Here is a 13,148-nt window from a genome sequence, read left to right on the forward strand (position 1 = left end):
CTGTCCTTCCCGCTCCTTATCTGGAACGTCTTCTGCAGAAGCCATCTCCCCAGCACCAGACCTGAGAGGTTCTGGCCCCAAATCTCTCCCTGCCAAAGTCCCGTCTACTTCCAGACCAGCCCGCGGGCTGCCTCCTGCATGGATTCATATTCAATTTCCCTCACCAGTCGCTTGGCCACTCTTGGGTCTGGTTTTCCTTGCTCTGTTCACCTTGGCCCTACCCACGTGCCTGACAATCCTGATTTGGGTTCAAAGAAGCTGAGTCTATGGGCCAGGGGAGCAGAGCACACCCTGGGCTCACAGGGTGACATGTGATTCTTAGAGGAATCTGTAAGAGTAGTCCTCACACCATGCCCGCTGGATCAGGGCAGTGTCCACCCTCAGGGCGAGGGTCTCCCTGCACTCGTATCTGCAGCCCCAGCACCTGGCATGGAGGTGCCCAGTAGGACCATGACTTGGATTCCACTTCATATTCTCGGTGTTCTTTCCTGGTCAATCTTATATGCCGGTCCCAGGACTTCCATTGCTACGCAGGGCAGCAGGACCAGGAGTATTCAGCAAGGGCTTTGGAAGCTTCCCCCCGCCGCCCCCCGTGCCCTGCAGTCCCCCTCCTGGACTTGACTGAGAGCCCAGCTTCTGGCTGCCCCAGACCACCGGGCAGTGACAGAACCATAGAGGGTCAGAGCTGGCAGGGACACTGGAGGTCACCTGAGCCTGTGCTCTGAGGACAGGAGGGCCCCCAGGGGACCACAGGGCTGCAGAGGGGGGAAGGTGAGGTCACCTCGACCAGGAACCCACCTCCCCCCACAACCACGTACACCAGGGTAGCTCTGCTTTTTTTTCTCTGTAGCCCATGTGTGCTCATGGTACAGGTTTGTATAAAACAAGAGTTCTGCCACTAGAATAAAACGTGTTTCAAGAAAAAACACTGCTCTAAATAAGCCTGTCCTTTCATGTTTGGGAAAAGTAAGACCCAGAAGGAAAGTGAGTGCCCCAGATAGGGAGAAAAGAGGAATGACAGACCCAGGCATCGGCCGGATCGGCAAGCCCTCCGCATCCCGTGGGGATGCTCATATGGCTAAGAGCTGGTGCGCTTTTTAGTCGACTTTTACACTGGGTCCCGGGGAAGACTGGTGCCGGAGCCTGAAGAAGTCCGGCCTGAGGACTCACTGCATGGAGCAGAGGGTGGAGGAGGAGAGGGACTATACTCTCCAGCACTCCCTGCACTGTGCACACTATCTCACTTAATCGTCACAACAAACCAGTCAGGAGACCGTCTCCTTCCCACCTTGGGCAGATGCGGATGGGCAGGCCCAGATGGGGGGGATCTAGAACCTGGTCCCTCTGATGGTCACACACCTCACCACCATCTCCCAAGTGTAAGGCAACATCAGCATCCTTACCCTCAGTCCCGGAAATCCTGGCTGTCCCGGAGGCCCCGGGGGCCCGGCCAGTCCATTCTCCCCAGGTGGTCCTTGGGGGCCCATCAGGCCTGTGTGGCCTTTGTGACCGGGGATTCCAGGGTCCCCAGGCTGGCCCTTCCCACCAGGGGGTCCTTTGTCACCTTTGTTCCCGGGGTCTCCCTAGAGGGAAGAAGCATGTCAGTGAGCAGAGGACTGGCAGGTATACCCAGCACAGACAGGCGTGTGCAGCTGTAGGGGGCTCCCTCATCCCCCATCCTGGGGCGCTGGATGGGAGACCTCAGTCCTCGCACGCCTGTGTCTCAGGTAAGGACACGGTAAGGACACGGGCTCCAGAGACAAAGCCACCTGTCTCAGTCACACAGGTAGTCTGCAGAGGACAAGAGGAGAGATCTGATTTCCAATCACAGTGCGTGTGGTTCCATCTGCCTGTTGAGCCTGACTCCCGGGGGTACGGGCCACTTCCGCTGGTCTGCTGTCAGCCGCACAGACACAGCTACTCTTTAGATGGAGGAGCCCCACTTGCAGGTGACTTCTTGCTATTATTAGTTTTGCTGGACCCACATGGGATGACACTGACCGGGACGCTCTGCTCCCATCCCTGACCCAGACTTCGAAGCCCTGGATCGGTGATTTGGGAGCCATGGCGACCACGGGACCATCCAGTCCTCTGCCCATGTGCAAGTGTGGGTCTGACCAGCAAGTCCCGCGTGTTGGTGTGTCTGAAAATAGGTGGCCACTTCGACGAGCTCAGGGTTTACCAGGACTCCACTGCTGCAGGAAGCAACACAGGGAAAGAGGGGGAGCAAGATGGCAGCTGGAAATGGGACGTGGCTATGGACGTGGCCCAGAGCCAAGGAAAAGAAGACTACAGGTGCAAAACTATCTCCAACATGGATGCTCCAATGAGAAACAAAAGAGCCAAATGATGGACAAAGTCTGATATGTTCCAGGGGGTTAACGAAAGGCAGATGCGTATTTATCACACACATACCCACAGGGCTGGAACATGAAAGAAAATGTCCAGTGATGGACCCTGGGAAAGGGGACGGGGGCCATAAAAGACACTGCTTTTCACTGCAGCCACGTTTTTGTAATTTGCAATGGTTAACTATATGTCCCTAATGCTTTTTCAACAGTAACAAAAGAACGGTGAATTTCAAATTAATTCAGCCAGATCCGAGGGGCAGGCCTGACTTAAGGGCATGATGCATTTCATGGGGATGTTGTCGGGTTGGCGATCAGGGGTCAGTGAGAGTCCCAGGGCTTCGTGCACCTGAATGCCAAGGCCATATCCCAGCTGCGGTACAGCATTTCCTATTCATTAAATGTCTCAATATCACTTTGCAGGGGGAGGACTCGTCCCAGATTTCAAACGTTCCCAGGAGGGCAAAGGATTGGCAATGTTCCACTCAACCACTTAACAGGGAGAAGGCAATTCTCCATTTATTGATTAGGTATCAGAGAAGAGATTTGCGGTCTGAACTCCCTGGCTGCCAGCCAAATCTCAGGCCACCCCTGGCAGCCTTAGGTCCCGGGGACACTTGTATGACACTGGTGTGGGGGACTGTCAATGCCTCCTCAGCCACAGCCGCGTTCCCTGCTCCCATCCTTAGGAACCAACAGCCATAGCACAGAGGAATCCAGTCGCTCGGAAGGAAGGAGGAAGAGAGATCCAGTGGGGGTTCAGTCTCTGACATTCTCAGCTGCTATCGTTCTATCTCCTCCAGCCTACAGGAGAAACCCAACTCCTCACCTACCCAAACTGCAAAGAAAGCAGTGATAAATTCTCTGCAGGACCATGGAAAACAAGCCGGGGGTGGGGTGTGGGGTGCAACATCCACATCGTGCAACAGTGTGACAGTGTGACTGCTGACCAAATGGAGGGCTGTGGGCAAATGAGATGTTTGATTCCTCTAAAGAGGACAGAAGTTGTCATGAGTACGAAAACACCTCCTTCCCACACTGGCATTTCTGGTGAAAAAAAAAAAAAAACCCAAACAACAACAACAACAACAACAACAACAAAAACCCACAACCAAACCCAAAAAAACTTTCCCTGTTGTTTTTTGGAGGAATGAAATGGAGAGGCTTTGTGAGGGTAGCACCAAGGCGACTCATTATGGGAAAATCTGTTCCCTTGTCACCTCCAGTGACAAATCTGGCTCCTGGAAAATTGGCACTTTGGGAGCTGAGCACGTCATGCACACAGGCTCTCGTCCGGGGTGAGAGGGAAATCTGTCAAAGTCTCAGAACACTTGCGTTTGAATTTGTAATTGTGATGATTTTACTCCTTAAAATAACATCCAAAAAAAAAAAAAAAAAGGAAAGGAAAAATAACAACATTCACTACAACAATCTCTTTGTGGGCCAGGGATTTTCCAGGGGGCAGCGGGCCGGCAAGCTCTCCAGGCTTGGCTGTTGTTGGCTGACCACCTTGGACAAGGTCCCCGTGCCCCCTTGCAAAGGTCATATTCAGTAACTACCTCCCTCACTTACCCTTTCTCCTTTGGGTCCTGGCTCTCCAGGCTTCCCGGGGGTGCCCTGCAATGAGTCCAAAGGACGAGGGTGACTTAATCAGGGCCACCCACTGGCAACCCTGTGCCGAGCACAAGGGGTGCCAGGGAAGTCAGCAGCCCCTGCCAAGAGCCCCTCTCTGTCCAGACTTTGTAGGTATAACTTCCTTCCCTCCTCCGCTCCTGCCGAGACCCACGAGGCACCGACAGCACCAGCCCCTGCCCGGCGCCTTTAGGATTCCTCCTCTGCCCTTTTCTGGGACAGACCCTCTCACCAAACACGCCCAGGAGGCCCTGCAGGATGTGGGCTTCCGTAAGTGCTCACTGCCCCTGTGGCCGGGCTGCCCTGCCTCCCGCTGATCCAAAGAACTTCTGTGACTGCCCACCGCAGGGAGCATGTGGTCCCGCTGCCTCCTGGCCCCTGCAGCCCATCTTCCTGCTGCCTGCAGCATACCCCCCTCTGCCATGCTCACAAGGTCTGTGCCCCCTCCCCCCCATTTATATGCTGAAGCCATAATCCCCAGTGTGATTAGCAGGTGGGGCCTCCACGAGCTATTTAGGTTTAGATAAGGTCGCGAGGGTGGCCCCATGATGGAAATGGGGAAATGGGCACAGGGACCAGGTAGCCAGCTGGTGTAATTAGGGAATCTGTCAACAACCCTGATCCTGGACTTCCCGGCCACCAGAACCATGAGAAATGTCTTTCTCAGCCACGGAGTCCAGGGTAATGGTGTGGTGGCCAAGCTGACCAATCACTATCCCTCTTTCTAGGATAAATCCCACATGGCCTTCAGGCCTCCCCTCCAAGAAGCCCTCCCTGATCGCCCAGCACTTAGGTAGGGACCCCACACCCCTCCGGGAGGGCAGTCACTTTGGGGCCGGTGGTGGGGTACACAGCCTCGTGGTCCTCACTGCTAGGACACTCCCTCCTTGCTTCTGCGACCCTCTGCGGCTGGGATCTCTCTCTACCCCACTTTGCCCCCAGCCCCTCTGCCGCCTCCCTTGCAAAGCCCTCCGGCCAGTGTCCGCCCACATGCATGGGTTCCCTTGTCACCAGCTGACGCTTAACTGCCACTGTCCCCACATGAGGTGACAGGGGGCGTTCCCCTGGGACCACAAGCACTTGGAAGGCAGGTCCTGTGCTTATCCACCTCCGGACTCCACCGTGTCCCTGCAAACCCTGCTGTGCACTCTGTTCAAGAATACAAACTCCAGGGCTTGAAGCAGGGGGCAGTCGGCCCGGGGCTCATGCCCTGTCTCCTGCTGCAGGGACAGAAGGGGTCTGCAGAGAAGGAAGGAAGTAGAATACTCCACAGCTCCTCTGAGATGGGGTCACACCTGTCACGTCAGCCCCGGCACGCGGGTGCACCTGTAGCCCTCGACTTGTGCAGAGAGAAGAGCAAGTCACAGCCCTGTTCTCACAGGGCTCGCGGCTCAGCTGACCGCCAGATGGGGGCACAGCTTACACACAGGGCAGACCCATTTATTTCTCTAATAGAAATACGAAAAGATGCTTCGGAAACCCCGGGAGAAGTGCATGACTGTGTGTTGGGAGGCTTGGCGCCTTGAAGGACACATAAAACCTAACAGGCAGAGGTATAGGGACGGGCCCTGTAGGTGGAGGGAGGAGTGAAGACCAAGCCTTGGAGACAGGACTGGGGCCGTGGTGTGCACAGGGCAGAGGAGGCAGGAGCTCACACTGGAGAGAGCGTGGGGTCGGCTCAGGGCAGAACTCAGGGCCTGCTCAGAGGCCGGACTCATTCCCATAGGCAACAGGGAGCCAGAGAGAGTCGCGGAGCAGCTCTGAAGTGCGAGCTGGGGCCATTTCCCCTGCGCTCGATCTAGGCAGCAGGAAGAAACAGGGATCGGAGAGCAAGCACTATGCCCATGAATGGACAGCACGGCTCGGGCGGAGGCAGAGGCTGCGACACACTAAGCCGTTCGATCTGGCTTTAAGGAAGCTGCCTGCTTCCCTCCCCGAGCTAGGAGAGGAACCCTCAGGCTCAGAGTGAACATGGCTGTCCCCCACGCAGGGCGTGCGCGGGCTGGGAAATGGACACGCCAGCAGCTGTAGAAACTCCTTTCTCTGTGTTCCTTCCGTCTTCGGTTCCTCATCACGTATTTTTGCCGCCTGCTCTTCGCCGGGCTCCTGGGCCAACAGAGCAGGGTGCTAGGACACAGCACAGTGGGGTGTCACTGTGTCCCGGTGGCCGAGGAAAAATCCACACAGGCAACGTTTCGGCACAGACCTCAGGCTCATCAAGACCAGGCATGCAAAGGAGTAGGAGAGTGAGGAGGGGCGTGGTAAGGGCTTCTGGAAAAGGGCCCCGGTGTGCATGAGAGCCCTTGGCAAAGAACTTGGCAGGTTTGAGGGGCTGAAGGGCAGAGCTCCTGGGGGTCAGACTCAGAGGGGAGCTGGTGGAGCCAGGCCACCTAGCTTCCAGCAAGGGCAGGAGAGGGCGGAGCGGGGGCCAGCCTGGGAGGCGACATGGTCCTGTGTGTGCTCTGCAAAGGGGCTGCGGGCGGGAGGCGGCTGTGGGGGCGGGGAGGGCAAAGGCTGGACACGGGGGGGGGGGGGCCGGTGGGTGGTCACTGCGATCGTCCAGGCAGGAGATGGTGGCAGCCTGGACTGGAGTCCTCGCAGAAGGCATGGGGAGAACCGGACAGAGCGGTGGCATTTCGAACTTGCAACCGATAGGATTTACTGACACTGGACACAGAGCCGTGTAAGCGAAAGAGGCACCCCGGACCGGCTGCCGAGTGGGTGGGTCCCCGTGCACAACTAGATAGGATCTACACAGCGACAGCGGGGCACTGAAGTGAGCGCGGGACCCAGCCGGGCGCCACGAGCCTGTGTGTGTCACTGCCCACGAAGCCGAAGCCGCTCCAGCGTCCCCCACAGGGAAGTGCGGCCAAGGGGAGGCGGTGCACCCAATACTTGCCTCCTTGCCTGGGATGCCCTTCTCGCCTGGCTCCCCCTACGAGACAGAACAAGGTATCAGCAGGCTCTGAAGCGTCAGCACATTGTCCGCAAAGCAGACACTTTCACCCAAGTCATGCTCCAGCAAAGACGACAATCAATGGTCCAGCCGACCAAGGACACCTCCGATAGGGTTCTCTAGTCGGCGAGGGCGGGAGGAGGCACAAACCGCCGCCCCAGAGTGGCAAGGGGAGCCACCGGTTCCGGGCTCCCCGTCAACGGGATGGCTGGGACTCCGCCAGGAGGGCGTCCGGGATATGGGTTTTACAGAGTGTCCAGCTGTGGTAGGGGATCCTCCTGAGAAGTGGGCTCAGAGTGTAAAATAAGCCAGCAGACACACACTGGGCTCTAGAGCGAGCAGTCTGGGTTCCAATCCTGGCTGCTCCACGTAACTGGCTTTGTGAGCTTGGACAGTCTCCTTATAATTTTCTCGAGTTCTCAGAACTCTGTGCCTCAGTTTCTCCATCTGCACAATGCGAGCAGAGGCTGTACCTTGCCAAAATTTACTCTGCTATCGTCATGACTTGAAAGAACCAGGGTTGCAAGTCTAGAAGAACGGGTGCCTGGCAGCGACATGGCTCCCAGGGGGTCAGGAAGGGGATCGGGGAGGCAGCTTGGACCATTAACAGTTGGCCAACAGAGTGAATGGCCTCAAGTAAAAATCAGTGGATGCAGCCACGGAAGGGCTTGGGCTACATGGTAGAAATGGGCAAAAGAGGAGTGGCCACGGGAGTGGCTGGGCTAGCTGGGCGGTAGGGGCATCCTTGGGGGCCAGGATTAAATCGGAGGGAGCGGACAGGAACACGGGTAAGCTTCCTACTCCTGCGTGGGACATACCACCCTCATGCCGCGGCTGGCAGCCCACGGTGTGGACCGTGGCATGTGGGACGCACCAGGAGCCCGGCTGGAAATGTTTGGATGCCTCAGCATTCTTCTGCCCAGAGACCTGGCAAAGATCACCAGACGGCATCCCTGTATCACACCTTCTAGTCAGGAGGCCTGGACTCAAGGTCCAGCTGGGGCACGGACTGACCACGTGGCCTCAAAAAAAATACCTACATGTTCTGACCCTGCAGCCCAAATTCAACCACCTTTAACATGGTTTCTAACGGTCCTTGAAGTTTTAGGAACGTTATAGCACCACCACCCCAGCCCAACCACCATTAAAGCAGTCTATACCTACGCAGCGGATGCCCTGGGCTGGGCACCGCTGCTGGGCTCTGTGCACCCATCACCTCACCTAATGTTCGCAGGTGTATGCTCTTATCCCCACTGGAATAATGAGGACACTAAGGCACAGAGGCTATGAGAGCAGCCCAAGGTCCGGTGGTGGAACTGAGACTCCCACGCAGGTGACACGTGAGTGCCTGTTTCAGCCAATGCACACTGCCACCTCGGCAACATGACGTGACCGTGACACGACCTGAGCGGGAGGACCTGAAGACACAGTGGGTGGAAACTCCTACCAGAGCTGGGCACCTGGCCCCCCAGGGAGTTCTCTGCTTACCTGAGGCCCCCGGGGACCCAGAAAGCCGGGGAGTCCCGGGCTGCCGTGGTCTCCTTTGTTCCCCTTCTGGCCCTGCAGAGGGAGGACAGATATCAACGCTGCAAGGTCAAGTGCAGACCCGAGGAGACTCAGAAGCTTCATAACCCCACTGTGTTCTGAGGGGTAGAGACGTCAACAAAGAGAAGAATGGCCCTTTCCAGTATGGGAAGGCAGCCAGTCGGGAGGCTACCCTGTGTCCTGACAGCGTTGTTGAGGCTGGGGCAAGACAAGAAACATCTCCTCCCAATCAAAGCAACAGAAGCAAAATGGGAGAAAAATGTAACAAAAACACTCTGCTCTGTGTGTGTGTGTGTGTGTGTGTGTGTGTGTGTGTGTCTGTGTGTATGTCTGTGTGTGGCCCCTCCAAGCCGCCCTTAGTACACTTATTCCCAATAGCACAGCGAGGCTCCTGGTTTGGTAGGATCGCCTCTGGGGAGCAGTTTTGGGGACTCTTTAAGTTCCGGCCCTTCCGGGTAGCCACATGTGTGAGTCAGCTCTTCTGGGGCCAGCTCTGTGCCAGGCACGAAGCCAGACTCATGGCCCAGTCCCATCTCGTCTCACCAGCAGTGACAAGCCTCACACCACAGCTTCTGAGGAACATCAGTCATTCCATCCGCTAAGGAGTTTAAGTTCTTCTAGTGCAGCTGTCCCAGGTCTAACAGAAAGATGAGTCTCCACTGGGGTGACCAGATGCCCGGTTTGCCTGAGCATGATGAGGTTCCCAGGATGCAGGATTCTCTGGGCTAAAACCAGGGAGGCTCCTGGCAAACCAGGACGGACGGGCCACTCTCATTTCCACAATGACGACAGTTAGCCAGCCAACTGGTCTGCCCACTGTCCAGCACAACTGTTGCTTGACTCACCAAGCCCGGGGCGGGTGGGGTGGTGGTTACAAGAAGGCTAGGCTGGGAGGAGACTTGTGGAAAGAATTTGACTCATCTGACCCCTGAATCCATCAGAGAACCATTTTCTCCAGCATGTCTCCCCATCTACTAGACCTAATCCCAAATCCGGTGACCTGGATGCTCCTTCCACTACCCACGGATCCCACCCATTGTTTCTTCCTGCCCTCCCCAGCCCCCACCTCCTTACCACTAGGAATAACCCCTTCAGACAATCTGTCCCATACCTATCCCCACATTACACGCTTACCCTGTCCTTACTCGGGTAACGGCTGGTAGGCCTGACCCTGTTCCTCCATCTTCTAAAAATATGCAGTGTCTAGAGTGCAACCTTATTACACGCTTCTTTAGTCCTAATAGGCTTGTACCTTTGTATGACTGGTACAGAGAACCAAGTGCATAATCACATGCATTTTAGACTTTGAAAGGGGTCCTTCTTGGAGCCTCTCACTTCCAGCCTATTTCTATCATTCAAATACCGTATTTTCCCACTGATGCTTCTAGGGGTAGAGAATAGGCAATCTGTGATGTGAAAGCCATGCCCCTTGCAAAGCTGGCCCTGATGCCACCTTATAGCCGCGGGAGTACTCACAGGGCTTCCTGCAGGGCCAGGGTCTCCTGGAGATCCCGGTGATCCATTCTTACCCTGGTGGAAGAAACACAAGTAATAATCTACCAGGACATCGAGGAACAGGACAGTGGAACAGAGAGACTGCTGGATGTGGAGAACCCGATCTCATATGGAGAGCTGTCATGCAGGCCAGCCTGGCTCTCAGTAAGCCACATCATTATTCAGAGGATAGCTCTCAACTTATAAAAGGAGCTTATAACACCTCACTCATAATATTGTAAATGAGTTTGTGGGCATGATAAAGCCTAGGTTGGTGAGTGCTGCCCACAGAACAGGTGTAGTAAATAATCATGACCTCATCCATCCACCCATCCACCCACCCACCCACCCACCCATCCACCCATTCACCCATCCACCTACCCATCCATCCATCCATCCATCCATCCATCCATCCACCCACCCACCCATCCACCCATTCACCCATCCACCTACCCACCCATCCACCTATCCATCCATCCATCCATCCATCCATCCATCCATCCATCCATCCATATATCCATCTACCCACCCACCCATCCACCCACCCAACCATCCATCCACCCATCCATCCACCCATCTACCCACCTACCCATCCACCCATCCACCTACCCACCCATCCACCTACCCATCCATCCATCCACACATCCATCCATCCATCCATCCATCCATCCATCCATCCACCCATCCACCCATCTACCCATCCATCCATCCATCCATCCATCCATCCATCCATCCATCCAATCACCCACCAACCCATCCATCCACCCACCCACCCATCCACCTACCCACCCATTCATCTATCCATCCATCCATCCATCCACCCATCCACCCACCCATGCATCCACCTATCCACCCATCTTCCATCCATCCACCCACCATCCATCCACCCATCCATCCACCCACACCTCCACTCACCCACCACCATCCATCCATCCATCCATCCATCCATCCTTCAGCTCAGAGGCTGTCTTAAGGAAGAACACAAGAGTGCTCAGAACACGGCAGTGCTGTTCTCAGCCTTAGGGTGTTTGTCCAGGTGCTAACTGCATTCTACTGTTCCACTAGGGGCACAGTTATATCCAAGAGATGATGATACTGACACAGACAGGAAAAATGGCTGCGCACAATCGTGGAGCCACTAAATTGAAGGTCTGCTCATTCCAGAATCCAGGACTGACCCAAATGATTTTGCATGCTCTGAGTTGGGTATTTTGTGCACACCCAAAATTGTGATAAATACATTGGTAGTGCAAAAATCAGAAAGTTTAAGAATTCTTCTAGCTATGCCGTTGAGGACCAGACAAATTCCTATTAAGGCTGAAGTTCACAGCTTGGCTTCAGCAGGCTGGGTTGGTCACTGCCTCTGCCCACCACTCTCCTCCGTCTCGGGACCTCCCCCACCAGATGGCTGTGTCTTTATGTGTCTCTCTTCCCTGCTGGGAGCAGCCCAAAGAATAGTGTGTGTCTTGCCCCTCTCTATGCCTGGCATCTAGCACAGTGCCAGACACACAGGAGATACTCTGTGGAATGAATGCACGAAGAACATCCCAGGAAACCACTCTCCGTTGATCCTGTAACCAAAAGGTGCTAACATCCTATAATCTGTGAAGCACGCATCCACCAGTGAGTCAGCTTCAGGGAAACATGTTATAGTAAAAAGAAGCTAACGCTGTCTGAGCCAATGTCCTACACACTGGACTTTGCACGCAGTCACTCGCTGCGCACAACAGATACAAACATTGCCATTCTACAAATGGGGAAACTGAGTCACGGAATGGCTATACAACCTGCCCAAGACAGAAGTGAAGGGGCTGGGATTGGAACCCAGGAAGCTCGGAGCCCAGCCCTGTGTCTCATGAAAGACACGACCTGCTGGTGATCATGATTAAATAGGGTTCACATCTTATGCTTAAGAAGTGCCCATGTGACCACGGATGATTCATGTGGCACAGCTCACATGATCCTTCCAGGAAGCCTGAAGGGTGGATATCTTTATCCCTGTATCACAGATGAGGAAGCCGAGGCACAGAGAAAGCCCAGGATCCGCACAGGACCCCTCCAGGGAATGTGATGTGGTGGCTCCTCCCGGCTCCTCCCTCCGCCCACCCACCAACCCATCTGCGTTTTTCTAAAAATATGTGCTTTGGCTCATCCCTATGGTAATTATCTCTCTCCTCCTCCTCCCTCTGGTTTGCAGAGAGGATAAGGGCCAAGACACATTATCATCGGTGCCAACACAGGCGGATGTACTCAGGAGGGGCGGCTCGGGCCAGCCACCTGTCACCTGTCAGGGCGCTGGGGGCCGGGAGGGGCTGGGACCTGGCTCCCTCCTGGGCTGTAGGCCACTCCTCATGCCCCACTTGTCTTGGAAACCACAGCCCCTCCTCTATGCTCCAAACTCCTGTTCTGCGCACCTCCCACCAGGGTGATCTGAGAAGGAAATGTGGCACACACAGGCCCAGGTAGATCTTCAGCTGCAGTCTCTTGAATCAGACTGCCTGAGTCCAAATCCTGGCTCTGCTATTTCCCTGCTGTGTGATCTATGGTGAGTGACTTGACCTCTCTGCCTGTGTTTCTCATCTGGGAGCAGGGACAGTCAGAGCCCCGGCCTTGTAGGATTCCAGAGAGCGAATAGGTAAATTCCCATGTGTCCCCAACACTGGGACTGCCAGTATTTCCTGGAAGCTCTCCATAACCACTCCGTGTCTGGTTCAAGGTTGTATGAACCTGCTGAGGTTGCGAGGAATCTTCCCTTCACTCAGGAAGGCCGATCGATTCCAGTTGAGTGAGAAAGAGGTTATCAGAGGGATAACCTAGAACCTCCTCTAATGCATTCAACTAAGTATTTGGCAAACTCTAGTGGTTTATTGTTGGTTACGGAGTCCCTGTGATGGCCACTCAGCACTGATGGTGGCACATTAGAAAAACACAAAGCCACCTCTGGGGACCTCGGGGCTTCCGGGCCAAGGCCCATCTCCTGCATGTGGGTGTAAGGCCCTTGGCATCCTCCCCCGGGGCCTGCTGTCGGCATCTTCCCTCCCCACACCTGTCCCAGAGTACTCGCTCTTCCCCACATGCTGCTTTCCTTTCCCTCTTCCATGCTCCTCAACACACTGGCATTCATCAAGGATGTACAGAATGCCACTTTGTGCCAGGAGACCCTGGAGGGGGCC

The 13,148-nt window shown here is 55.3% G+C and overlaps 1 protein-coding gene across 1 annotated transcript in view; it reads right to left on the minus strand.

Annotated features, from left to right (window-relative positions):
• The window catches only part of COL22A1 (collagen type XXII alpha 1 chain), a 257,921-nt gene that overhangs the window by 7,676 nt on the left and 237,097 nt on the right, over positions 1 to 13,148 (minus strand). Inside the window, exons 56-60 of the mRNA XM_042973098.1 lie at positions 9,958 to 10,011; positions 8,425 to 8,496; positions 6,880 to 6,915; positions 3,921 to 3,965; positions 1,404 to 1,583 (exon numbers count right to left, since the gene is read on the minus strand). Of these exons, the coding sequence (XP_042829032.1) occupies positions 1,404 to 1,583; positions 3,921 to 3,965; positions 6,880 to 6,915; positions 8,425 to 8,496; positions 9,958 to 10,011 (387 nt within the window). The remainder of the gene's footprint in view (positions 1 to 1,403; positions 1,584 to 3,920; positions 3,966 to 6,879; positions 6,916 to 8,424; positions 8,497 to 9,957; positions 10,012 to 13,148) is intronic.

The sequence above is a fragment of the Panthera tigris genome, chromosome F2 (assembly GCF_018350195.1).
Source record: "Panthera tigris isolate Pti1 chromosome F2, P.tigris_Pti1_mat1.1, whole genome shotgun sequence".
Taxonomy (NCBI): domain Eukaryota; kingdom Metazoa; phylum Chordata; class Mammalia; order Carnivora; family Felidae; genus Panthera; species Panthera tigris.